General features: G+C 48.3%; 2 protein-coding genes and 1 pseudogene across 3 annotated transcripts in view; 2 read left to right on the forward strand and 1 right to left on the reverse strand.

Moving 5' to 3' along the window:
• Positions 1–1,600: 1,600 nt before the first annotated feature.
• On the reverse strand, positions 1,601–15,136 carry BLVRB (biliverdin reductase B). Of its 2 annotated transcripts, none has more exons than XM_044257321.1 (5): positions 14,949–15,136; positions 6,320–6,484; positions 6,094–6,183; positions 4,810–4,938; positions 1,601–1,859 (listed from the first exon to the last, which is right to left on the reverse strand). In XM_044257321.1, the coding sequence occupies exons 1-5, from the start codon at positions 15,025–15,027 to the stop codon at positions 1,702–1,704; spliced, it is 621 nt and encodes a 206-aa protein (XP_044113256.1). In that variant the 5' UTR covers positions 15,028–15,136; the 3' UTR covers positions 1,601–1,701. The 2 variants fall into 2 exon arrangements, with proteins under 2 accessions (XP_044113256.1, XP_044113254.1); XM_044257319.1 differs by having other exon boundaries at positions 14,928–15,136.
• On the forward strand, positions 5,605–5,713 carry LOC122914682 (annotated as a pseudogene).
• A 1,473-nt stretch (positions 15,137–16,609) lies between the features above and the next one.
• SPTBN4 (spectrin beta, non-erythrocytic 4) overlaps positions 16,610–25,946 on the forward strand; it is a 71,483-nt gene continuing 62,146 nt past the window's right edge. The window contains exons 1-3 of the mRNA XM_044257322.1: positions 16,610–16,657; positions 17,402–17,488; positions 18,706–18,892. Coding sequence (XP_044113257.1) covers positions 18,721–18,892 — 172 coding nt within the window. The 5' untranslated portion in view covers positions 16,610–16,657; positions 17,402–17,488; positions 18,706–18,720. The remainder of the gene's footprint in view (positions 16,658–17,401; positions 17,489–18,705; positions 18,893–25,946) is intronic.

Below are 25,946 nucleotides of genomic sequence, written 5' to 3' on the forward strand. Positions count from 1 at the left end.
CTCGCTACTGCCCCGGGGACAAAGTCCCAGCTCCTCCCTTTTTGCCACAAAGCCCTTCACCGTCTGGCCTGATGCACACTCCTCCTAGCTCCCCAGAATCCGGCCACAATAATTGAATTTCAGTTTTCACAAAATGACTTTACGTGCCCGCCGCCGCCATAAACGCTGAGATTTTTGTCTGTTTTCTTCTTGCCTAATCCCGTCTTTTATGTACCATAGCAAGTACTCAAAAATGACGGTAGACGGCCTCTGGATCTTTAAACTTGTTTCCCCATCCTAAAAATACACCTTCAGTTCTCCCTTGACGCTCCAGAACGGGTGAAGTACCACTATGGGCTGCATTAGTGTCCTGGGCTTCCCCTGTCCTGGCCCTGACCCCTCTGCCCATGCCTCCCATTCCTGGCCCTGTGTGCACTCGCGGTTGGGACTGCGCCCCCCCCCCCCCCCCCCGGGAGGGCTGGTACCAACCGGGACTTGGTCCATAGCGTTACCTAGCACATGGCTGGACACAAGGAAGGCACCGAGTGAAGTTTTGTAAATGCCCAATATGACATAAAGAGCAAGAGGGCATAAAACAAAACAAAACAAAACAAAACAAAAAACAGCAAAACCTAAACCAGGCCCCAAAGGCCTGAACCAGTCGTGCCCCACCCCCACAAGTTTCACCAAGAGGAGGGGGGAGGTTTAAGGCTCTTCAGACCAGTTCTCATCGGTTGGAATTTGTCAACCAGTCATCCTGCTGCTTGCAGAAACAATATAGGAATGGAATGGATTTTTTTTTTTTTTTTGGAGGGGAAAGGAAAAGGTGTTGGGTGGGTAGGTAGGGGTGGGGGAGGCTGGAGGTAGGGAGGGAGGAGTGGCTCACTCAGAGGTGGGAAAGGTGCCTCTGGGGAACAAGGGCAGGGGACAGTAGATATCAAAGTCATTCTTCCCCCTCCCAAACCTGCCCCTTTTCCAGCACCCCCTGCACTCCCCTTCATGTTAGAGTGGCCCCACTGTAACCCTGTCTCCAGGTTCTAGCTCTTTGCTTCTTCCTCCATCTCTACCCCCACACCCATCATGGACTGTCCACTCCACTCACACCCACTCTCCTGTCCGGCTCAAGGCCTCCGTCTTGGTATCCCTTGACCCAGCAGCCAAGGGCAGCTTTATAAAACAAAAATTTGACTGTGACCCCTCCCCACCTCTCTCCTGCTCCATTCCTTACACAGAACCTCAGAATAAAGCTCAACCTTTTTATAATGATTCTGCCTGGTATAGCTCCCATGTAACAGCCTCTTGGGGCCGACCACTTCTCCCCTCTGAGTGGAGGAGTATTATTAACTTCTTTGCTCCACAAGCTTGGTCAAATAGTTCTCTCAGCCATCTGGGCTTCCTCCTTCAGAGCTGTAGCCTCTCTGGGTTGTCACTTCGCAGGCCCGGTGTCTTCCTCCCTGGACTGTGAAATCTGTGAAGCTCAGGTCACCCCTGGGTCTTCACAATCCTCATGTGGTCTCTAGCACGGGGCCAGACATACATGAATGAAAACTTTCCCCAGAGGCAGACAGAGACCCCGAATCACCCACACAAAGCCAGACAGAGGAAGAGTCACAAGAGTTGGTTCTTGTAGAATAATTTGAAGCTGTTGGCTCAAGGTTTATTTACTCCTTTCCTCTGTTCTCCATTTCCCAGAATGCTGTCCTCCCAGACAGTGTCATAGCCCTAGTCATACTGGTGGGAGGGGTAGGTGTTGTGCCCGTCGTACTTATCGGTGGTGAGGCAGCTCAGCATGAAGTGGCCCAAGTCGTGTTTGGAGATGACCCTGGAGGGCCCTCGTCCATCCAGGGTCACGGTGTAGGCCCCTGTCAGCGGCTGGTCTCCTGCAAGGTAAGGACACGGGATGGGTGAAGCCCATGTCTTTTCCCCTCCCCACAGCACATGATCACTCCTGGGTGCTAACGGCATCCCCAGCCCAGAAGGTGTAAGAGTCAATAATGTATGAAACCCTTACAAACATGGAGGACGCCAGTCTATACCCCTTACTTCATTCATTCGACAAATCCTTACTGATGGCCTATAAGGAGTTAGGTGTTGAGCAACCAGCAAGGGACAAAACATACAAGAGCCCCTGCCCTTTGCATGCAGAGGTTCCCTGGGAAAAGTCAACAAATAAGAGAGTAAAATAGACAATATGTTACAAGGAGAGAAATAAAGCAGGGACTAGGCTAGGAACGGTTAACTCAATGCTACCCATGAGTAAACTGAATACGCAGGAGAGAAAGTCAACCCCAGGCTTGCAAAGGGTGACTTCCCAGTGGTAAAGGCTAGATTTGCTCTGGGTCCTTACATCTGGAGGCAGAACCTGGCCGTTAGGAGGGCATCTGTTGGCTCCACTATGATAGTTAAGAAACTCTGACAGTGTCCAACTTAACTGAGGGACTGAACTCAGCCTACCGGTGCAGGGGCAACCTGGAACCATGTGCACGAAAAAACGCACACCCTCTTTCAAGTGGCATTCCTGCCAACAATGTTTAATCTGAGCCTGAGAGAAAACAAGCAGAGAAATCCAGAACATGGGATATTTAGAAAGATACCTGGCTTGGTTAATTTAATGAGACATATTTCAAAAAAGAGATGGAGGATTGTTCCAGATTCAAGGTGGCATAGCACACCCACGATCCTTGGTTGGATCCTGATTTTGTAGGGAGGGAACACCGAAGTATATAGATATTTTTACATTTTTTAAGGATTTTACTTTTAAGTAATATCTGCACCCAATGTGCGTGCAGATAAGTAATCTATGCCCCAATGTGGGGCTTGAGCCCACAACCCCAAGATCAAGAGTTGCAGCTCTTCCAACTGAGCCACGCAGGCATTCCAATATTTCTTGACGGTTGGAGAAATCTGAAAAACTTTTTTTAAGATTTTATTTATTTATTTGACACAGAGAGAGATCACAAGTAGGCAGAGGCAGGCAGAGAGAGAGAGGGGGAGGCAGGCTCCCTGCTGAGCAGAGAGCCCGATGTGGGGCTTGATCCCAGGACTCTGAGATCATGACCTGAACTGAAGGCAGAGACTTAATCTGCTGAGCCACCCAGGCCCCTGAAAAATCTGAATATTGACTATGGCATGGACACTAAATGATATGATAAGAGTTCAGATCCATTCCCTTGGTGCACTAATGGTACACAGGGTCATTCCCAAAGACTTTTCTTCTTGGGAAATGCCTACTGATGTCCTAGGAGTGGAGTGTGACAAGGTCTGGACCTTACTCTCAAATGGTTCAGCCAGAAAAAAATTTTGTTTTAATTTTTTAAAATTTCTTTTTTTTTTCCAGAAAAAAAGTTTAAAATATGTATATATTTATACATATATACCCCCTTTTTAAACATATATATATTTAAATAGATATATGTACCCCCTTCCCTTTTTTTAGAATGATACTATGTGTTCAATACTTTTAGGCTGATGTCTTTGGGTTTCACTTTCAAACCCGGGAGGTCAAGATATGCACAGGCACTCTGTAATACGTACTCTGTTCAGAGACGACAAAACCAAGGCCAGAGGCCATGGGCCTGAGGTCCACCTGGTGCCGGGGCTGGGATTTTAACCCAGCTTCACCCTGTAGCCTCACCACTGCCGCTGAGTCAAAGCTTAGGATTCTGGTCCCAGGAGGGCCCTGAACTGAACCTAAACACTGAACTTTATTTGACTGTCTAGAAGGTATGCAGGCCTCCTCCTGTCAGGGGTCCCAGGAGGCAGAAGGCAAAGTAGAACTGCTCAAAGCAGGGACGTCTGGGTGGCTAAGCAGGTTAAGTACCTGCCTTCAGCTCAGGTAATGATCTAGAGGTCCTGGGATGGAGCCCTGTGTCAGGTGCCCTGCTCAGCAGGGAGTCTGCTTCTCCCTCTCTCTGCTGCCCCCTGCTCATGTTGTGACTGTGTCACAAGGGCACACACTCTGTATGCAAGAGACATCTGTGAAATGAATGAGTAAATGAATGAATGTCTCCCTGAGTCTGACTCTGTGTGTCTCTCAAGGAGGATTCCAGACCTGGGAGAGGAAAAGAGAATGTAGGTATAGTAGATATAGTTTTTGATCCTTTCCACAACGCCACTGGGAAGTATGGTTCCTCTGGATTAGTTCTTCAGACAAGTATTTACTGAGTGTCTATTATATGCTGAGCCCTGTTCTGGGTAGTGGGAACAGCTGTGATTGAAATTAAACAAAATCCCTGCCTTCAAAGAGTTAACATCCTAGTGATAGAGGCACACACTAAATAAGTAAAGGAATGATATGGGGTGCCTGGGTGGCTCAGTAGTTAAGCGTCTGCCTTCGGCTCAGGTCATGATCCCAGGGTCCTAGAATCAAGCCTCGCATCCAGCTCCCTGCTCAGCGGGGAGTCTGCTCCTCTCTCTCTGCCTGCTGCTCTGCCCACTTGTGCGCACTCTCTCTGTCAAACAAATAAATAAATAAATAAATAAAATCTTAAAAAAAAAAAAAAAGAAAGAAAGGAATAATATGCTCTGTGTGGTGAAAGGGAAGTCCCCTTCCCTTGAAGATGGGCTAGCCCCAGTAACTCACTTCAAATAATAATAATAATAATAATAAATAAGTGCTGTTTTACATTTCTGAACTTGGGGTGGTTGGTTCAACAGAGTGAGGCAAAAAGGTGTCAGAAAGGAGACAAAAGCAAGCAAGACAAAGAAAAGAAAGTGTAAGGGGAAGGTCTGCAATTTTAGAATGGCTGGGGAAGCCCTGGCGGACCTCCCCTGCAGACAGGAGGGGGTGAGTTGGTGGCAACCCTGCCACCAGGTCCCAGTCCTACTCACCTATATGTGGTGGCATCACAGCCACGTACTTCAGGCCCGATTCCTGCAGCACCTTGTGCATCCGGATATGGTCATCGGTCACATCCTGCAGTCGTGGGGGCACCTTGGTTGGGTCCCACAGAAGGAAGGCTGGGGTGGAGGGAACACAGGGCATGGTGAGCCAAAGCTTGAACACAGACTGCCCAGGCCACACAGCCTGCCAGCCTTAGGCCAGGACAAAACCCTACAGGGGCTCTCCACAGCCTTGCATTTGGCCCAGCCTCCTGGCTTCCTGATGGCCACCCAAGGGCTGACCACTTCTCTCCCTACCTGTTCCTGTCCAGTTACCTATCTGCCTTCTTCCTGGTCTGCCTACCCAACACTCCCTTTCACATACTCTGCCCCGCCATGGTCCCACCTCAGAGCCTTTGCACCTACTGATCCCTCCCCCCACCCCCCCAGGTCGCTTCCCTTCCTGGGGAGGATGAAACCCAGGGGCAAGGCACGGAGACCTTGGAGACACAGCCAGCCATGAGCTGTATGAACTCAGCACAGCTGGTGGGCCTCCCTGGGCTTCCTCCACCTTCCATACAACAGGGCATAAGAACTCCTTCTGTTAACTGAGCACCTAGCATGTGCCTCTGTGAGCATAGATACTCAGAATTTGGTGAGGATTAAGTGGCATTCGTCCCTAAGGCCTCAGATGGTGCCTAGCACACGGTCAGTGCTCAGTAAATGCTGTTCACTTTAGCTGTCCCTGTTATGAACTCTGTCCTTTGGACGATTTTAGGTAAGCATTTGTTTAATGTCCCTTTCAAGACTATACTTTCAGGGATCATTTCTATAGTTTGTTTAATGTCCCTCTCCTCATAAATGGGGGAACTCTGTGAGAGGACATATCTGGTCTGTGTAAGCCAGGCTCTGTCCTTTCCTGCAGGAGGCTCTCCCTGCCCTCCTCCCGGGCTGGGTCAGGGGCCACCTCAGGGTTTCTCCTGTTCTGGCCCTTTTCCCTCTGCCTGTATTGCTCCATCTTGGCCCTGACTTCTGGGGCCTATCACTGTGCGGCAATGGGGCTGTTCACCACTTCCTTCCCACCTATGAGACCCAGGAGTACAGAGTCCGGGGATGTACTGGTCACCACTGTGTCCCCAGCATCACCCAGCAAGGTTCATACACAGCTAGTGCTCAATAAATGCAGAGTAACTTGGGATGGCTCCAATGCCACCTTGCAGAAGCCTTTGGCTGCCTGTCTAGGACCTGCCCTGCCCAACCCTTCAGTCCCATCCCTATGACCCCGCCACCCACCCGAGGTGCACGCCACGACCTTGTCCACGCCATGGGCCTTCATGGCCGCCACAATGTTCCGGGCGCCCTCGGACATAACTGTGGTAGGACCTTAGAGGGAACAGAGAGTGGCTGTCACTAGCAGGCGGCGGTGGTGGCAGGGGTGGCAGGGGTGGGGCCGGGGGCGGGGGTGGTGCTGGGGGCCGAGGCCGAGGGGTGGGCCGTGGGCAGAGGGGGGGCCCAGTACTGAGGTCATTGCGGGTGCCCAGCAGCACGATGACGGCATCCTGCCCAGCCACAGTCTTGTCTACATCGGCCGCATGCAGAACATCACCCACTACCACGTGGGCCGGCTGGGGCCCCTCTGGGGGCAGCCTGGAGGTGTCCCGCACCAGCACTGTCACCTCATAACCTGTGGGCAAAGAAGGACAGAAAGGCATGTCAGTAGGCTTGTGGGCTGGCACCCCCAGGCTCCAGGAGCTGGGTCCTAGAGGGTGCCATGAACCCCAAATCACCCCCCAGACCCCCTGTGAGGCTGCAGTAACTTCATGCCAGTTTGTAAACAACCTGCCTCCAAGGGCCTCCCCCAACACTCCCAGACTGCTCCATTCTCCAGCAACTACAGGGTTAAAGCCTGGCATCCCACTGGTCTATGCCCCCTGTCCTTGGTCCTGGAGGAAACTGAGGTATGGAGGAAAATATGAGTTGCCCAAAGGTTGCCCAGTGATGCAATTGGTCCTCTAGGCTTACTTCTGAAGGTCTGGGCTCAGTCTAAGTGGTCATTAAGATGGACATACCATCTTGGTATGTCCCCTCCCAAAGAATTTTGAGTAACTCTATGTTTATATATTTTTTAAAGATTTTATTTATTTGACAAGAGTCAGAGTGCACAAGCAGGAGGAACAGCAAGCAGAGGGAGCAGCAGGCTCCCACTGAGCAAGGAGCCCAATGCGGGACTCGATCTTAGGACCTGGGATCATGACCTGAGCCGAAGGCAGATGCTTAGCCAGCCGAGTGAGCCACCCAGGTGCCCCAAAATAAAATCTTAAAGAAAAAAAAAGAAAGAAAGAAAATAAAATAAATAAATAAAAAGAAAGTGGAAGAGAGACCAGCACTCTCTGTTCAACAGGTGAGGCACAGCAAGAGGACAGCTGTCTGGAATCCTGGAAGAGGGTCCTCACCAGAAGCCAGATCTATTGATACCTTATCTTGGACTTCTCAGTCTCCAAAACTATGAGAAATAAATGTCTATCGTTAAAGTCACCAGTCTATGGTATTTTGTTACAGGTGCCTGAGCTGACTGAGATAGCTCACTGGAAAAATCAGGGACAATATGATTTATCCAAACAAATATGGACCACAAAGAACTGAAACACATGAAGTACTTAAAAATCTGTGAGTTCTGGGGTGCCTGGGTGGCTCAGTGGGTTAAAGCCTCTGCCTTCGGCTCAGGTCATGATCCCAGGGTCCTGGGATCGAGCCCCACATCGGGCTCTCTGCTTAGCAGGGAGCCTGCTTCCTCCTCTCTCTCTCTCTCTCTACCTGCCTCTCTGCCTACTTGTGATCTGTCAAATAAATAAATAAAATCTTAAAAAAAAAATCTGTGAGTTCCTAATGATAGTAACCAGGAAACATCATGGGTCATCAGGACAGCTGTGAGAGGATTCATTCATTATTTGGAAAATGAGAAAAGGAAAAACAACATTGTTCCACTTCTGTCCTCATGTATTTCTTTTTCTTTTTCTCTTTTTAAAAAGATTTTTAAATCTTTATTTATTTGACAGAGAGAGATCACAAGTAGGCAGAGAAGCAGGCAGAGAAAGAGAGAGAGGAAGGGAAGCAGGCTCCCTGCTGAGCAGAGAGCCCAATGCAGGGCGATTCGGGGCTCGATCCCAGGACCCTGGGATCATGACCTGAGTCGAAGGCAGAGGCTTTAACCCATTGAGCCATCTAGATGCCCCGAGTCCTCATGTATTTCTTAAAAACAAATGATGGGAAAGGGTTGCATGTGGGATAGCAGAGCCCCCCTGCGCTGCTGCCACCATGCCGGACAGCTGGGACAAGGACAGGGACCCCAAGCCCCAGTGCCGATGCTCGCACCTCACCGCAGACCTCGCTGCCCAACCCTGTAACCTATTTGACGAAGGCCTTTGACCTCCTCACAGACCTGCCCATAACCCTAGTGAGAGTTTATAGAAAAGCGGCATGTAAGAAAACAGGTATTACTACTACCACTGAGAGGTCCACCATGTGCTAAACATCACTGGACACTGGGAAGAGGATGTCTTGTGCATATTTGAAACAGAAATGCAGCGAAGGGGCCCCTGGGTGGCTCAGTTGGTTAAGCGTCTGCCTTCAGCTCTGGTCATGATCCCAAAGTCCTGGGATCAAGCCCTGCATGGGGCTCTCTGCTCAGTGAGGAGCCTGCTTCTCCCTCACCCTCTACTGCCGCTCTGCCTACTTGTGCTTTCTCTCTCTCTGTCAAATAAATAAATAAAGTCTTAAAAAATAATAAAAAAAGAAAAAATCCAACATGTTTAAAATAAATAAATAAATAACAAAAAATGATGGGAGATTTGAACACTCTGGGGCAAAGGTGATGATAATAAGGATAATATTTATACAACTTTTCACATATATTAATTCATTTAACGCTCAAAGTAACCCTGGGTTGGAACTGCAGCCCCACCACTAGCTAGCTGTGACAAGGGGCAAGTCACTTAGCCTCTCTTGGCCTTAGGGCCTTCATTTGTAAAGCCAAACTAATAATAGTCTCTACCTTACAGGGTTAATGTAGATTTAAATAATGTATCAAAAGGCTTAACATGATCAGGTGATTTTTGGCAAGTGTGCCGGGACAATTCAAGGGGTGAAAGAATAGTCTTGTCTTTGGTTTTCTTTTTTTAAAGATTTTATTTATTTACTTGACACACAGAGAGAGAGGTCACAAGTAGGCAGAGAGGCAGGCAGAGAAAGGAGAAAGCAGTCTCCCTGCTGTGCAGAGAGCCCGATGCGGGGCTTGATCCCAGGACCCCAGGATCATGACCTGAGCCAAAGGCAGAGGCTTTAACCCACTGAACCACCCAGGCGCCCCAATCTTTTAAATGATGCTGGGGCAACTGGATATCCATCTGTAAAAATAATGAAGTCAGATCCCTACCTCACACCATATATGAAAATTAACTCAAAATGACCACAGACCTAAATGTAAGAGCTAAAACCATAAAAAAAATCTTAGGGAAAAAAACAAACAAACACAGCTGTAAATCTTTGTGACTTTGGATCAGGCAATAGTTTCCTAGCTATGACATGAAAAACACAAGCCACAAAAGAAAACACAGACACACTGACATCATCAAAATTAAAAACTTGTGTGCTTCAAGGACACCGTCAAAAAAGCGAAAAGATAATCCAAAGAATGGGAGGAAACTTTTGCAAGTCATACATCTGATAAGGAACTTGTATTTAAGATATATAAAGAATTTCTACACCTCAGAAATAAAAAAATAAACAACCCAATTAAAAATTGGGCAAAATATCCAAATAGAGACTTCTCCATGGAAGATACACAAATGGCCAATAAATATGCGGAAAGACACTCGACATCACTGGTCATCAAAGAAATGCAAATCAAAACCACTGAGACAACTCCAGACCCACTAGAATGGGTAATAACAAAGACAGACATTAAATATTGGTGCACAATGAGAAATTGAAGCCCTCATACACTACTTATGGGTGTGCTGATGATGCAGCTACTTTGAAAAAGTCTGGTAGTTCCTCTAAAGAATAAAAGTGGAGTTATCTGGGGCAGCTGGGTGGCTCAGTGGATTAAAGCCTCTGCCTTCAGCTCAGGTCATGATCTCAGGGTCCTGGGATGGAGCTCAGCATTGGGCTCTCTGCTCAGCGGGGAGCCTGCTTCCCGCCGCCTGCCTCTCTGCTTACTTGTGATATCTCTCTCTCTCTGTCAAGTAAATAAATAAAATCTTCAAAAACAACAACAAAAATACATGGAGTTACCAGATGACTCAGCCTTTCCACTCCTAGGTATATGCCCAAGGGAACTGAAGACATATGTCCACATAAAAATTAGTAGGTCAAAGTCCACAGAGGCATTATTCACAATAGCCCAAGTGGAAATGTCCCTCAACCACATGGATAAATAAAATATGGTCTATCCATACAATGTACATAACAGTATCCAATGATGGAAAGAAAGGACATACTGACACATGCTACAACATAGATACACCTTGAAAAAATGTTTTTTTTTGCTAAGTGAAAGAAGCCAGGCCCAAAGAGCCAGATAGTGTAGGATTCCATTTAAAGATTTTATTTTTATTTATTCGTCAGAGAGAGAGCAAGCACAGGCAGGGAGAGCGGCAGGCAGAGGGAGAAGCAAGCTCCCTGCTGAGCAAGGAGCCTGATGTGGGACTCGATCCCAGGATGCTGGGATCATGACCCACGCCGAAGGCAGCCGCTTAACCAACTGAGCCATCCAGAAATCCCTGTGTAGGATTCCATTTATTCGGAACATCCAGAACAAGCAAATCCATACAAACAGAAAGTAGATGAGTAGTCGCCCACAGCTGGGGGAGAGGTTTAGAAGAAAAATGGAGGGTGGTGGTGACTTCTAGGTATTTCTTTTGGGGGTGATGAAAATGTTCTAAATTAATTGGGATGATGTCTGCACAACTCTGTGATTAGGCCAGAAAGCACTAAGTTGTATACTTCAAGTGGGTGAATTATATGGGATATGAAGGAAATCTAAACAAAACAAAGCTGTTATAAAAGTATGAAACTTGGGCACCTGGGTGGCTCAGTTGGTTAAGTAGCTGCCCTCTTCAGCTCAGGTCATGGTCCTGGAGTCCCGGGACTGAGTCCCGCATCGGGCTCCCTACTGGGTAGGGAGTCTGCTTCTCCCTCTGACCCTCTCCCGTTTCATGCTCTCTCTCTCTCATTCTCTTTCTTTCTCAAATAAATAAAATCTTTTTAAAAAAATATTTTATTGGGGCGCCTGGGTGGCTCAGTGGGTTAAGGCCTCTGCCTGCAGCTCAGGTCATGATCCCAAGGTCCTGGGATCAAGCCACACGTCGGGCTCTCTGCTCCACAGGGAGCCTGCTTCCTCCCCCCTCTCTCTCTGCCTGCCTCTCTACCTACTTGTGATTTCTCTCTCTGTCAAATAAATAAAATCTTTAAAAAAATATTTTATTTATTTATTTGACAGACATAGATCACAAGTAGGCAGAGAGGCAGGCAGAGGGGCGGGGGAAGCAGGCTCCCCGCTGAGCAGAGAGCCCGTTGCGGGGCTCGATCCCAGAACCCTGGGATCATGACCTGAGCCGAAGGCAGAGGCTTTAACCCAATGAGCCATCTAGGCGCCCCTCAAATAAATAAAATGTTCAAAAAAAATAAAAGTATGAAGCTAAGACAAATGAAAAGTTTAGGGGAGTGCCTGGCACAGGAATGAGTGATCTGTAGGTGCTGGCTGTTCCCACAATTTTTAATCATCTCAGAATGCTATTTCCTGGGGGCCTGGGTGGCTCAGTCAGTTAAGAGTCTGCTTTCAGCTCAGGTCATGATCTCAGAGTCCTGGGATCGAGTCCTGTGTCAGGGTCCCTGCTCAGCGGGAGCCTGATTCTCCCTCTCTCTGCTGCTCGCCCTGCTTGTGCACGCTCTCTCTCTGTCAAAAAAATAAATAAACCCTTAAAAAAAAAAAAAAACAAGAATTTTATTTCCTGTCCTGGTCTAGGCCTCCCTGTGTTCCTGGCCCCTGTCTCACCCCCTCCCATCCATATTCCACATGGCAGCCAGGCAGAGCTTTCCACAGTTACACTGAAGTCCTCTCCTGCTCATATCCCTCCCTCCCATGATGCCCCTCCCCACAGCACCCTGAGATAAAGTCTATGCTCCTCACAACAGCCTTCCAGTCCCTCGGGGTCTGTCCTCTCCTCTTCAGCCTGCCCTGGACCCACTGCCCTCTTCACCCACTGCACCTCTTTCAGTTCCCCAAATCCATCATGTTGTTTCCTGCTTCCTGGCCTTTGCACGTGCTGCCCCCTCTGCCTCATGCACCCTTCTCCTTTCCCTGGGGCCGCTGGCTACTTGGGTGTCCTCTGTCACTTACGCTGCCCTGGAGTAAATCAATGGCCCTGCAGTTCTGGGGACATCGTCATATTTGCCACCATCTCCCTGGGGTTTGATAAACACAAAAGTGCAGGCTTTACTGCCCTATGGACCTGGGTTCCAACTCTGCCACTTACTAGCTGAGGAATCACAGGAAACACCTTCCCTGATTGGACCCCAGTCTCCCCTCTAGCGTGAAAACGATAAATCCCAGTGTCCCCATCCTGTGTGACCACCTTTCTTAAGGGAATGACACAAAACCTGTGCTGTACTCATACATATCAGGGAGCCAATGTAGGCATTGGTTAACTACCAATGGTTAAAATGGACCCTAGTAAATTCCAGGTATTCTGGGGGAGAAAAATGTCCTCCTGGAGAGTGAGAACTTGGACACAGGCTCAGTACAAGGGTGCCCATTAATGTTCTATTTTTGCTGATTAGTGACATTTATGGAGAACCTCTTACCGGCCAAGTGCTGTGCTAAGCTCTTTCTATGGATGAATTGTATTTTTTTTCCCAAAAAATTTTCTTAGCACAACCCACATTTAAATGAAAATTTCAATAGCCACATGTGATTAGCGGCCACCATACCAAACAGCAGTGTTTTAGAATTTACAGATTTTTACCCTTTAGAAAACAGAGTATTTGGATGGTACTTCCAAACTTCTTCCTTCTTCTTCATCTTTTTCTTCTTCTTCTTTTTTTTTTTTTTAACAAATCCCTTACTTGATATTTTTCTCTTAATTTTTTATTTTGAAATAAATTTAGACACCTAGGGAAGTTGCAAGACCTCAATTCTCATGCTTGCTTTTGCTTTATCTTTCTGTGTGTGTGTATAATATATAACATACATGATTGTATATGTATATATATATAAATACATTTATACATAAACACACATTTTTTTTTCCTAACGATCTGAGAGTACATTACAGAGATCATTCCCCTTTTAGGCTTTTTTGATCTCAACCCTCAGTACAAAATGAATTTCAAAGCCTAACCCAGTATATACAAATCCATGCATAGGTAACTGAAAGAAGGTTCATAACACCAATATTCAACATGCGATACACTCTGACATCTTTATGACCAACTAAGTATATTTCAGAACTCGCTATCACCCACAGTTTGAAAAGCACCAGACTGCAACAACCCTAAAAGGTATTAACTGCCCATTTTGAAGATGGAGAAATTGAAGCAATTTTAGGCAACTAAGCCGGGTTCACATGATTATGAATTCATTTAGCCTATAGAAGGCTTACTGAAGTCCCCTCCTGCTCATATCCCTCTGAGCACCAACTATATACTGAACACGGTTCTGCACATTTCCCATATATTATCTCATTTAATCACTTCAAGCACCCGGGAGCAAGCGCTACTAGTTTTATTCCCACTTTCCAGTTATCCAGGCACACAGGTGATAAGGCATTTGACTATGTAGGTAGTAAGTGTTAGAGCTGGGATTGGCATGCGGGCAGGCTAGAACGAGCGTCATAGAATCACTGAGGTAAATAAAGTCCCAATTCAGTCAAGCTCTTCTTTTTCTGATGAGGACAGTGAGGCTCAGGGGTTCACTGTGGCTCTGAAGAGACTTGTCAGAGCCACAGTGAGAAGGCAGGGCCTCCCCCAGGCCTCAGCTCTCAATTGCCTGGGGGTGCAGTCCCAATTGTGCCCAGCAGGGCGGACAAACGCAGTTCATGGAATTCAGGATTAAGGGTAAGGGAGTCACATGGGAATCCAGATCCTCATGGTGACTCAGCACCTCTAAACTTCTCCCTCTTACTTCCTCCCCCAGAAATGCTTATCCACAAATTTCTTTCCACCCTCCCCACAAATCAAGATCCTCACTAGGTCTTTTTGGAAAAGGGGTGAGCAGTGGGCCTGCCTGACAAGGAACTCTCAGGCAGAGTGTGCAAAGGGTGGGCTGGGCTATGAGACATCATAGCAGCCTCCACCCCTTTGGGGCACCCAGATAGCTAATATCTTCAGAGTCACTGAGACCAGCAAGGGTGGGGCCCTATATCTGTAAGTCCCAGGCCCCACTGGGGGTTGGTGAAGTCTGGATGGTGGAGGCAGGGAGGCTGCGAGGTGCTTATCCCTTTTCTTGAGACAACTGTGAATTTCCAGCTCTCACCCACTTTCCCACGACCAGAGCCCAAGTCTTCACCTATGTCTCTGCTATGCTTTTTCCATTAGGGGCTCCCAGCAACCGCCCCCGCCCCCAGAAGTCTCCACTTCCAGCCTTGGTGCCCCGGCCAGGAGCCCGTCGACTTTTGTTGGCAGTTAAGAGCACAGGCTGGGTTCAAATCCCAGCACCAGCACTTTCGAGCGGTCTGATATTGGGCAAGCCACTCTCTGGGCCTCAGTTTTCTCCTCTGTCAAGTGAAGTGATACTCGTTCTGAGGGCGGTGAGGATTTAACACTGGGGAAGATCGGTAGGCGCTGGAAGGCAAGCCGCTTCCTGGCTGAGGAAGTCTTCCCTGGGTGTGCTAACAACCACCACATTTCCTAAGAGCACTGTATTTAAACCTATCACAGGAGTCCCCCCTTGCCTCCCAGGGCCAATTCCTAGTCCTTGGACTCACATAAAATTGGATCTCACAGCGTCCCCCACTTCTGTCCCCGTCGCCACCTGCTTTGCCCCTAGGTCACAAACCAAAGCACTGATGGCCCAACCAGCCTCAAGAGGCCCCTTCCTAATGCGCTGCACGTGCACCCCGCTGACATACCCCGCCCACCCCAGCTCATGCCTGCTTGCACCGCCTGCGCCAGCGTGGTGAGCCCGGTCCTGCCCGTGGCGCCGAAGATGGCAATCTTCTTGACGGCCATTCTGCGGAGTCGTGGGGGTGCGAGGCCACGGAGTTGCACGACGCGCGGGAACCGGGAACCTACTGGCTGCCTGGCCGCCCTCTCAGTCCTTCTCAGGCGGGAGAGGGGGGGCGGGACAGGGACAGAAGGCCACGCCTCAGCTTGCCTCTGGGCCAAACAGGCCACGCCTCTAGCCAGGCAGAACGCGGCGGGCGGGACATAGTAGGCTGCGCGCCTCTGCATGCCGCCCCGCACCGTTCTCTCCGCCTGTCACTTAGACTGGGAGGCGTGGCCGTATCTGGCCAACTGGGAGGAGCGTGGGTGGACCCGGTGCCCCGCCTCTGCGCTCCAGCCGGAGGCGGGGCGAAACTCGGGCTCCGCCCACCGGCCTCGCCTGGCTCACGCCCCCTCTCCTAGGGCCTGACGCTGACCTGGGGTTCGCACTGTGCCCAAAGGCTTTCTGGAAGCTGCAAGGGAAGAAAGTGAGGGAGGGAGGGTGTGCCCCTGTAACTGTGTGTATATGTGCCCGTGTGACTCTGGGACTGTGAGTAGCCCCAAGGGAGAGCAAGTTTGTGGGTGACACCCTGTGCCAACCTCTGTGTGTAGCACTATGTTACATTTTGAAACCGCATGTGACAACATGTGTGGCAAGCCTTCATGATGTTCTTTTGTGACCTTGTGGTGCCACTGCGGATGACACCGTGTCTGTGATGCTGTATGCATCCAAGAAGCTGGGGGATTTGGTGTGGGACATGTGTGAGATGTGTTTTATGGGAGTGTGTGACTGTTAGACAGTGACAGTGTATGACACCCCATGTGTCATGTTGGGATGTGTGACCGTGACCCTAATTGAGTGTGTGACTGTGGGTGTTAACCGTTCTTGTGATGCTATTTGTGACTTCTTGTGACTGCATGACATATGAGTGTGTGACAGTTACCGGATGTGTGACACGTGTGTGACTGGTGTGACAAGTTTGAGTGTGTAAAAATGTGTGTGACACTGTGTGATTGCGAAGCTGTGTGTGACCTGCTTATGACTGCTTGTGACCCCATGGCAGTGTGCGACAGTCTATGACATTTGCGTGCTTGTGTGACACAGCGTGGGTGGTGACGGCACTATTCGAGTGTGTCACTATGTGTGAGGCTGTTGGGCACTGTGCCAGCGTGGGACCCCATATGAGTGTGTGACTGCGTCTGAGTTTGAATGTTTGACTCTGTGTGACCCGTCCGTAGGGGGTGATACTGTGTGAGTGTGGAGCTGTGGATCGAGTTTGCGACGCTGTATGTGACCCTGTGTGTGTGCCAGTGTGGGAGTGTGTGACCCCTTGAGGGTGCGTGGCTGTGGGTGACGCTACCTCTGGCCCCGCGAGTGCTGTGACTCGGTGTGTGACCGCGCGTGGGCCAGCGCTGCAGGCGGCCGAGGCGGCGGGGGACCGCGGGCGGGAGGGGGTCCCGGGGGCGCGCCGAGCGCGGCGGCCGCGCGAGCGGGGGAGGCGCGGCAGCGGCGGCGGCGGCGCATGCGGATCTGGTCGAGCCGCGGGGCCGGCGGGGCCGAGCGGAGCCGGGCCGGGCCGGGCCCCGGACACCGAAAGGGAGGGCGGTCGGGCTCTGCGAGCAGCGGATACAGCGGCACCCGCGGCTGCGGGCCCAGGTGAGCGGCCTGGGGTGATAGCCCCTCCCTGCTGCATCTCCCCACCTGCCTAGCATCCCTCCCCCGCGCGCTGTGGGCATAGCCTGAGCCCCTAGGGTCCCCCCCCCTCCCCGGCTGGAGGAGGGGACGGGTCCAGGGCAGAATGCACCCGCACGCCTCAGCCCAGCCAGTCTCCGCGCCATGCGTGGGTCTTCCACCCGGGCCTTGTCCTTCCCAGGCCCCCTCCTTGCTAGCAGTGACTAGACTGCAGGGAGAGAGAGACACGGCCTTGGAAGGGTTAAAACATCGATTTTATATATATATAAAATCGATATATATATATATATATATTTTTTTTTTCCCCCACCCCCAGCCTCCAGCCTTTGCTGGGGCCGCAGGACACCTCTCTCCACCTCCCCCATCTCCCTCTCCTCCCTTCCTTCTCCATTCAATCGGGTAATGGCTAGGGCTCTTCCTGGAGCTGACAGCTCACCAAGTGTTAAGTACCTCCCCATCCCCAAGTATCCTCCACCGAGGAAACAGCTGTTTTAACAGGGAGAGAAACTGAGGCAGAGAGACCAAGTTAAAACGGAAATAAAGCAGGGCTTGAACTCATGTCTGTCTGACTCCAACACAGGCACTTTGGTTTGCCAAGATATGTGACCAGAGGAATAATAATAGCAAGGACCATGTATCAAGGGCTTGCATGAACCAGATACCATGTTCCCTGCATTATTAACTCATTTCATCTACAAACATCCCTAGGAAATGGGCACTGTTACCATTACCATTTTACAGATGAACAAACTGAGGCCTAGAGAGAGGAAGTGACTGGCCAAGGTCACACAGGTGGTAAGTAGCAGCCATGCGCCAACTTACAGCTTTCCATGGAAGAAGAGAAGAATAACAGGGGATTTTGCAGTGTCCACCAAAAGGGACAACCTCCACTACCCTAACCAAGACCTGGACCTTGCTTTCCTACAATATGAGCTGTCAAATGTCTGAGTTTTTGAGAAGGACAGTGATCTCCCTGCCATTCCCTCCTTTCTTAGTTTTGGAATCAGGGAGCCTGGAGGGAGGAGGAGATGTATCTGATGCCTCCACCCCCTTAAATTTCATATTTGCAATCTGGCAGTGTTCTAGAGCCTAGCTCTGGATCCGACAATATGTCAGCTTGCTGTTGCCACAATAATGCTGCCTAAGGAACCACCCCCAAACTCAGTGTCTTAAAACACTGAGCGTTTATTTAACCATCAAGTCTGAGGTCAGTGACTTAGGCTGGGCTCAGCTGGCCAGTTTTTCTGGGCTCAGCTGGCCTTATGCTTGTGTGTGGGATGTGGTGTTGGGAGCGGTGTTGGTGGCTGTAGCTGGCCTTGGCTTTAGTGACTGGGCCCTTAGACCGGGACTATGCCAACAATGTTTTCCTCACCCTCACAATCAAGCACAAACAAAAACATATGGTCTCCTGAGTTTTAGGCTCAGAATTCGCTGGCACTTCTCCCTAATCCTGTTGATCAAAGATAGTCATGGGGCCAAACCCAGAGTCAAGGTTTTCAGGGGACACTCCTCCGATTTCCCCATTCCTACAGTAGAAGAACGGTCAGGAGTTATACGGCAAAGGACAAGGTTATAGGGATGAAAAATTGGGGCTGTTTAATGCAATCATTTGATCACACTACCTACATTTGAACTCTGGCTACCCACTAGCTTTGCGACCTCCTCTCTAAAATAGGCCAAAGACTAGCCTATCTTTAGGGAATTAAATAAGATAATGCATATAAAGTCCTGGGGACAGCACAAATGCTCGATAAATGTTAATTCTTGTTCTTACTGCATTGAAGAGTTCTACTGATAACAGTGTCGTCGTTCTAACGATAACGCAGGGACAGTTTGCTGAGCCCCTACCCTACGCTGGGTGCTAAGCTGGGTGCTTTGCCACCGCCCTGAGAAGTGGCCTGGGTGAAAGCGACTGTCAGTAGTAGTCTGAGGAACGACAGGGAAACTGTTAGAAGCAGGACTTCTGAGCTCAGGCTCTGTTTCTAGCCTAATGCGCCTCTGCTCCTCCCCAGGCCTCACCTTCCCCAATGGCGCAGGTTCCAGGGGAAGTGGACAACATGGAGGGCCTCCCGGCCCCCAACAACAACAACCCTGCAGCCCGCTGGGAGAGTCCTGATCGGGGCTGGGAGCGGGAGCAACCAGCAGCCTCCACAGCGGCCGCATCGCTCTTTGAGTGCTCCCGGATCAAGGCCTTGGCAGGTACCTGGAGGAGGGCTGGGTGAGAGGGAGAAGGGAGGGGAAAAGGCTGCTGGGCTGGTGTCTGGGTACCTCCTCGGTCAAGAACCTTGGTGGCCTGGAGGATGGGAAAGAGAGTCACCGACCCTTTGCATGTGAATCTCTAGACTAGCAGCGTCCAACGAATGGAACGTTCCTTGGTGAGAGGAAAACGTTCTCTATCTGTGATGTCCAATACATGAACCACTAACCACTAGTACTTGTGGCTGTAAGCACTTGAAGTATGGCCAGTGCTTCTTGAGGGACCGAGTTTTTAATTGTATTTCGTTTTAATTAATTTAAATTTAAATAGCCACATGTGGCTGGTGGATACTGGCTGGGGCAGGGCTGCCTTAGAACCTTAGAAAAGTAGAGTTCAGAAATGTGGGATTTTATAAGCATACTTCCTTAGAATCTCAAGATGCCGAAATACTAGATTTTTGGACCTTAGAATGTCATGCTCAGGGATTTTTCCAACTTGAGGCCTTTAGAAATGAGGTTAAGTATCTGCCTTCGACTCAGGTCATGATCCCAGGGAACTGGGATGGAGCCCTGCCGTATTGGGCTCCCTGCTCAGTGAGGAGTCTGTTTCTCTCTGCCTGCCACTCCCCCAACCCATGCGCTCTCTCTGACAAATAAATAAATAAAATATTTAAAATAAATAAATATTAAAAACAAAACAAAACTATGAGCAAAGACCCCGAGAACCTTCAGAGACATGTAACTTCATAATCATTAGCCTTAAGCCTTTAAAATACTAGACCCTTGGGACCTTTGTTATCTCAGGAATGCAGAATGTTAGAAACAGAAACTATAGATTGTAGTAATCATGAAATCTGAAAACCCTAAGGTCGGAATCAGTTCCCTGAGAATCTCAAGAATTTTAGTAACTCAACATTTGACAATCATGGGATCTTTGCTACTAAGATTCTTGGAACTTCATAATTATAAGATTTTGAACAGTGATGTCCAACCCAAGGGCATCTGGGAAACAGGTGACAGGAATGAAAGAGTAGACTGGGGATCATGGTCAGCTGGAAAGCAGTGCCCTGAACACCAGCACCAGCCATGGGGAAACGTGGGCCCCAGATTGCTAGCTGTGATGTTTATCCAGAACTTCCCAATTGAAAAAAAAAATCTGTATGTGCCACAAAGTCTGAGCTAATATTAATTCACAGATTGCCAGCTTCCTCTGATTGAGAAACTAGAATGGTATAAAATGTATTTTCAGAAACTTAAAATCATAGTATCAGACAGGGAGTCTGTGTGGCTCAGTGGGTTAATGCCTTTGCCTTCGGCTCAGGTCATGATCCCAGGGTCCTGGGATCAAGCCCCACATTGGGCTCTCTGCTCAGCAGGGAGTCTGCTTCCCTTCCTCCCTCTCTGCCTGCCTCTGCCTACTTGTGATCTCTATCTGTCAAATAAAATAAATAAAAATCTAAAAAAAAATCATAGTATCAGACTCTTTGAGCCTTAAAAACTATGATCTCATCCACAAAATATTTATTCAGTGCCTGCTCTGTGCCTGACCTGTGTTGGACAATATGAGGGACATGATGGTGACTGAGCCAGCCCCTAGGGCTCCCAGGCCACAGAGAGAGTTAGATCCAGCCAGAGAGTGATGACCCTGAGTGGTCAGGACCTGGATGGTCTGGGAAGGGAAAGCACAGATGACACCCCTGCTTCAGTCCAGGGGACTGCCCTGGAGGAAGCCAGAGGGCTTCGTGGAGGAGGAGGTACTGAAGATGAGCCCCAAAAGGATGAATAATAGTGAACCCTGGGGTGGAGAGTGGAAGAGTATTCCAGGCAGAGGAACAGCATATGTAAGACCTTCAAAACTTGGGAGTGGCTAGATTGAAGTAATGAGGAAATGACAGTGAGAAAGGAGGCAGTGGGAGTCAGAGCCTGAGGACCCTATAAGCCACCATGCAGGGTATGAGGGCACTGTGGAGCTATGGTAAGAGTTTAAGCAGAGGTGGGATGTGGTAATGTGGGGATCAAGGACTCTTCGCATCTGAGAAGAATATCAGTGCCAAATACCACAGACAGATAAACATTTAGTCCAGGGAAATAATTGGTTCCCTGTAAGAAAAAAAATTCTCATACATTCCCTGTGTCTACTTAAATTATTATATCTATAATTTTCCTAAATGCAACAAACCCACAACTCTGTTTCTGTCTCTCATGCCTACAGTTCTCTAAAACTAAAACATGTTATACTGGACTCCAGAACCAAAGTGCAAAATCAGTTAACAGTCAGCTTGGAGCGCCTGGGTGGCTCAGTTGTTAACTGTCTGCCTTCAGCTCAGTTCATGATCCCAGGGTCCTGGGATTGAGCCCTTTATCGGACTCCCTGCTCGACAGGGAGTCTGCTTCTCTCTCTCCCCCTGTCTCTTCACCCAGCCCGTGCTCACTCTTTCTCAAATAAATCAATAAAATTTTTTTTAAAAAAAGATTTTATTGATTTATTTGACAGACAGAGATCACGTAGGCAGAGAGGCAGGCGGGGGTTGGGGGAGCAGGCTCCCTGATGAGCAGAGAGCCTGGTGCAGGGCTCTATCCCAGGACCCTGAGATCATGACCTGAGCCAAAGGCAGAGGCTTTAACCCACTGAGCCATCCAGGTGCCCCAATCAATAAAATCTTTAAAAAAAAGATTCAGCTTAAAGTAACCTCAGGATGCTGTTTATGCTGTTTAAATGATGTTGCCGCTCAAAATCCTGACATTGTGACATAGATCGTTAGGGTGCATTTTCTTTTGCATCCGTTTCCTTATAGTTTTTCTCTCCTGCTTTTTCTCTATTCAGACCACAAGTCCAAACCTTTGAGCAGAGTCCTGAATAACATGCTTTTGTAGGAACACGTTTGAGAAAATTGTCTGGACCCCATGCTCAAGAGAGTTCCCTTAATGATGTTCCCCAGTTTGTGGCTTGTTGTCTTTATCAGTCTATGGGAGGATCCTCTCCTCTTCATCTGTTCATTTACTCTCTTTGCTTTTTAACATTTTTAAAAAAGGAACCTCTATGCCCATCGTGGGGCTTGAACTCAAAATCCCAAGATGAAAACTCTTGGGTTCTACCAACTGAGCCAGCCAGGAGCCCCTATTCCCACATCTCACACCAATGCCTTCTCCCCTATGGGCAACCATTCTAATCATTTGTTTGTTTGTTTGAAGAACAGTCTATCTGCTTATTTTTATTTTTATTTGTTTTTTTTTAGAGAGAGAACATGCATGCATGTGCTCTAGCGGGGTTGGAGGAGGGGCAGAGAGAGAGGGAGAGAGAACCCCAGGCCGGCTCCACACTCAATACAGAGACCACTGTGGGGCTCGATCCTACCACCCTGAGATGAAGACCTGAGCTGAAATTAAGAGTCAGTCACTTAATCGACTGAAACATCCAGGCACGCCCCCCCCCCCGGTTGGGATAGCTTTTTTTTTTTTTAAAGATTTTATTTATTTATTTGACAGAAAGAGATCACAAGTAGGCAGAGAGTCAGGCAGAGAGAGTGAGAGAGGAGGAAGCGGGCTCCCCGCTGAGCAGAGAGCCTGATGCGAGACTCGATCCCAGGACGCTGAGATCATGACCTGAGCCGAAGGCAGAGACTTAACCCACTGAGCCACCCAGGCACCCCCATTCTGGTAGTTTTAATGCAAATGATTATCTTTGCATGCTGATGATTTTGCAAAATGTGCGTTGCTAATTAGTGTGCACGTATATGTATATTTTAACTGTTCATTAAAGTATGACATGCACACAAAATGACAGATAAATTGTGAGTGTCCAGCATTTCCACAGGTGAGCACCCTCTGGTAACCAATCCCAAGATAAAGGAAACAGAATATGACTGCCCCAGGGAAGCCCACCTCGGGTTGCCTCTCTCACAATATTGCAAGAGTAAACACTATGCTAACTTCTAAGAGCACACCCTGGTTAGGCTGGTGTTTGAACTTCATATGAATAGAATCCTAAAGCATGTACCCCTTTGTGTCTGGCTTCATTCACTCACCACTGTGCTGATAAGATTCGACCGTGTCTCTCTGTCCTTGTTGGGTCTCCCTTTTCATTGCTGTATAGTATTCTACAGTGTGACTGTGCCAAAGTTTATCCATTTACAGGTTGATGAGGATTGGGGTTACTCCTCTTTTAAGGTTCTCCTAAGCTACACGATTGCAAACCCGTAATTCCCGGTATTTCAAACTATTACAAACTGTTGCTGCTTTAAACGTTCTACTACAGTACCTTTTTGGTGGGCGTAAGCCTTCATTTCCACCCAGGAGGGAAAGTGTTGGGTCATAGGGTAGGTGTATATCAAACTTGAATGGAAACTGCTGGTTTGTATCATTTTGTATTCCCACCAGCTGTGTATGAGGGATTCACTTACTGTACCTCCAACCCTTCGGATGGTCAGTCTTTTTTATTTTAGCCATTCTGATGGGTGTGCATTCCATTGTGGTTTTAATTTACATTTTCCTGGTCACTAATAACAACTAGTGAAGTTGACTGGCTTTTCATAAGTTTTGTTTTGTTTTTAAAGATTTTATGTATTTATTTGACAGACAGAGATCACAAATAGACAGAGAGGCAGGCAGAGAAAGAGGAGAAAGCAGGCTCCTTGCTGAGCAGAGAGCCTGATACAGGGCTAGAGCCCAGGACCCTGGCAGAGGCTTAACCCACTGAGCCACCCAGGCACCCCACTTTTCATATGTTTACTGACTATTTGGATAGCTTCCTGAGAAGTGCCTGGTCAAGTCATTTGCCTATTTGTATTTTAATTTTCCTGCCTTTTTCTCATTGTTTTATGGGAGTTCTTATATATCCTGGGTACAAGACCTTTGACAGATAGATGTGTTGTGAATATTTTCTCCCACTGTGTGGCTTGTCTTTTTATTCTTTTAAGGTTGCCTCTTGATGAGCAGTGTTTCTCTTTTTTTTTTTTTTTAAGATTTTACTTATTTATTTGAGAGAGGGAGAGCACGAGAAGGGGGAGGGGCAGAAGGAGAGGAGAAACCAGGCTCTCCGCTGAGCAGGGAGCCCGATGATGTGGGCCTTGATCCCAGGACCCTGAGATCATGACCTGACACAGAAGGCAGAGGCTTAACTGACTGAGCCACCCAGGCTCCCCGATGAACAGTATATCTTAATTTAAATATAGTCTAATCAAATCATTAGTAATTATTTCCTGTGTGGCTAACACTTAGTGTTTGAAGAAATCTTTGCTTACTTCAAGGTCATAGAGATTTTTTTTTAAGGAAACCCTTTTTTTTTCTCTTAAGATTTTATTTATTTATTTGACAGAGATCACAAGTAGGCAGAGAAGCAGGCAGACAGGGGGCAGGAAGCAGGCTCCCCGCTGAGCGGAGAGCCCGACGTGGGGCTCGATCACAGGATCCTGAGACCATGACCTGAGCCGAAGACAGAGGCTAAACCCACTGAGCCACCCAGGTGCCCCTGGTGATATTTTTTGATGTTTTCTTCTAAAGGTCTTATTTGATCCTTTCACATTTAGACTTATAAGCCAGCTGATATTTACTGTATTTATTACTGTGTACAGTGCGGAGTGTCAGTCAAGGTTCTTATTTTTGCCACAGACTCCATTCCATTTATTGAAAAGACTTTCTTTTCCTTACTGAACTGCAGTTTCACGGTTAAAAATCTGAGAGTTCTATGTACATGAATTTGTGCATGCAAACATTGCTAACTGGTAAAGGTTTTAGCATATTCTAGATCGCAGGTTTTTGTTTTTAAGTAAGCTCTAGGCCCAACATGGGGCTTGAACTCCCAACGCTGAGATCAATAGTCCCATACTCTGCCCACTGAGCCAGCCAGATGCCCTTAAGATTACAGTTTTTGCATTGTTTCCCCATTCAGCACTATGCCTTAAGACTCAGCCATGTGGGGGCACCTGAGGGGCTTAGTCGGTTAAGAGTCTGACTTGATTTCAGTTTGGGTCATGATCTCAGGATCCTGGCATTAAACCCTGGGACAGGCTCCCCATTGGGCATGGAGTATGCCTGGGATTCTCTCTTCCTTCTCCCTCTGCCACTCCCCACTTGTGCCCCCCCTCAAGTAAAATAAAATAAAAATCTTTAAAAAAGGAAAGACTCAGCCATGTGGCGGTGTGTGCATCGATTTTGCTGCTTGTAACTGCTACAGGGAGGCTATAGTATGAACTCACCGTATCCAGTTTTCCCAGTGATGAACAACGCGGCTTTCTTGAACCGCCAACCTGCCCCTACCCCCTACTCCCCAAATAACATTGCATTGGACATCCTCCTCCATCCTCCTTATAAAGTAGCATGGAAAAGTTTATAACACTTAAGCACAGGGAAAGAACTGCTCTGTCATGGGGGTATGCCCTAATTTCCTTTGAGTCCCAGGGCTTCCAAGATGGCTGCCCCAGTGTGTGACTCCCACCAGCAGGCACATTTCACCACTACTCATGGCTTCCTAACTTTTCTCAGACCAGTAGCCAAACATCATTGACATGCTAAGTGTTGCTTTCCCCTTAACCCACAATGAATAAAAGCATAGTTAGTTATTCCTCAGCTCTGTGAAAGTCTCAGTGTATGAAAGAGAAGAATACGCTGAAGTCTTATTTTAAGGAAATGTGTTTTGCCTCTGACTAGAGACGACCACAGCAGAGAAGACATATAAATGACAACTCACGGGACGCCTGGGTGGTGCAGTTGGTTAAGCCTCTCTCTTGGGCTCAGGACATGATCTCAGGGTCCTAGGATTGAGTCCTGTGTCAGGCTTCCTGCTCAGCAAGAACCCTTCTCCTCCCTCTGCCAAATAAATAAATGCAATCTTTAAAAATAGTTATATAAAAAAATGACAACTTACTATGAACGCAATGGCAGGGGTAGGACGGTTGTCATTTGGCTTGGAGTCTTGACAACACAAAGGCATGGGTGCCAGCTAGAGTCACGGCAGGAAGTAGATGACTCCCCTCAAGGGGGTAAAATTGCAGAGAGCTGGGGCACCTGGGTGGCTCAGTGGGTTAAGCCGCTGCCTTCGGCTCAGGTCATGATCTCAGGG

Source organism: Neovison vison, chromosome 7 (genome assembly GCF_020171115.1).
Source record: "Neovison vison isolate M4711 chromosome 7, ASM_NN_V1, whole genome shotgun sequence".
In the NCBI taxonomy this organism is placed as follows: Eukaryota; Metazoa; Chordata; class Mammalia; order Carnivora; family Mustelidae; genus Neogale; species Neogale vison.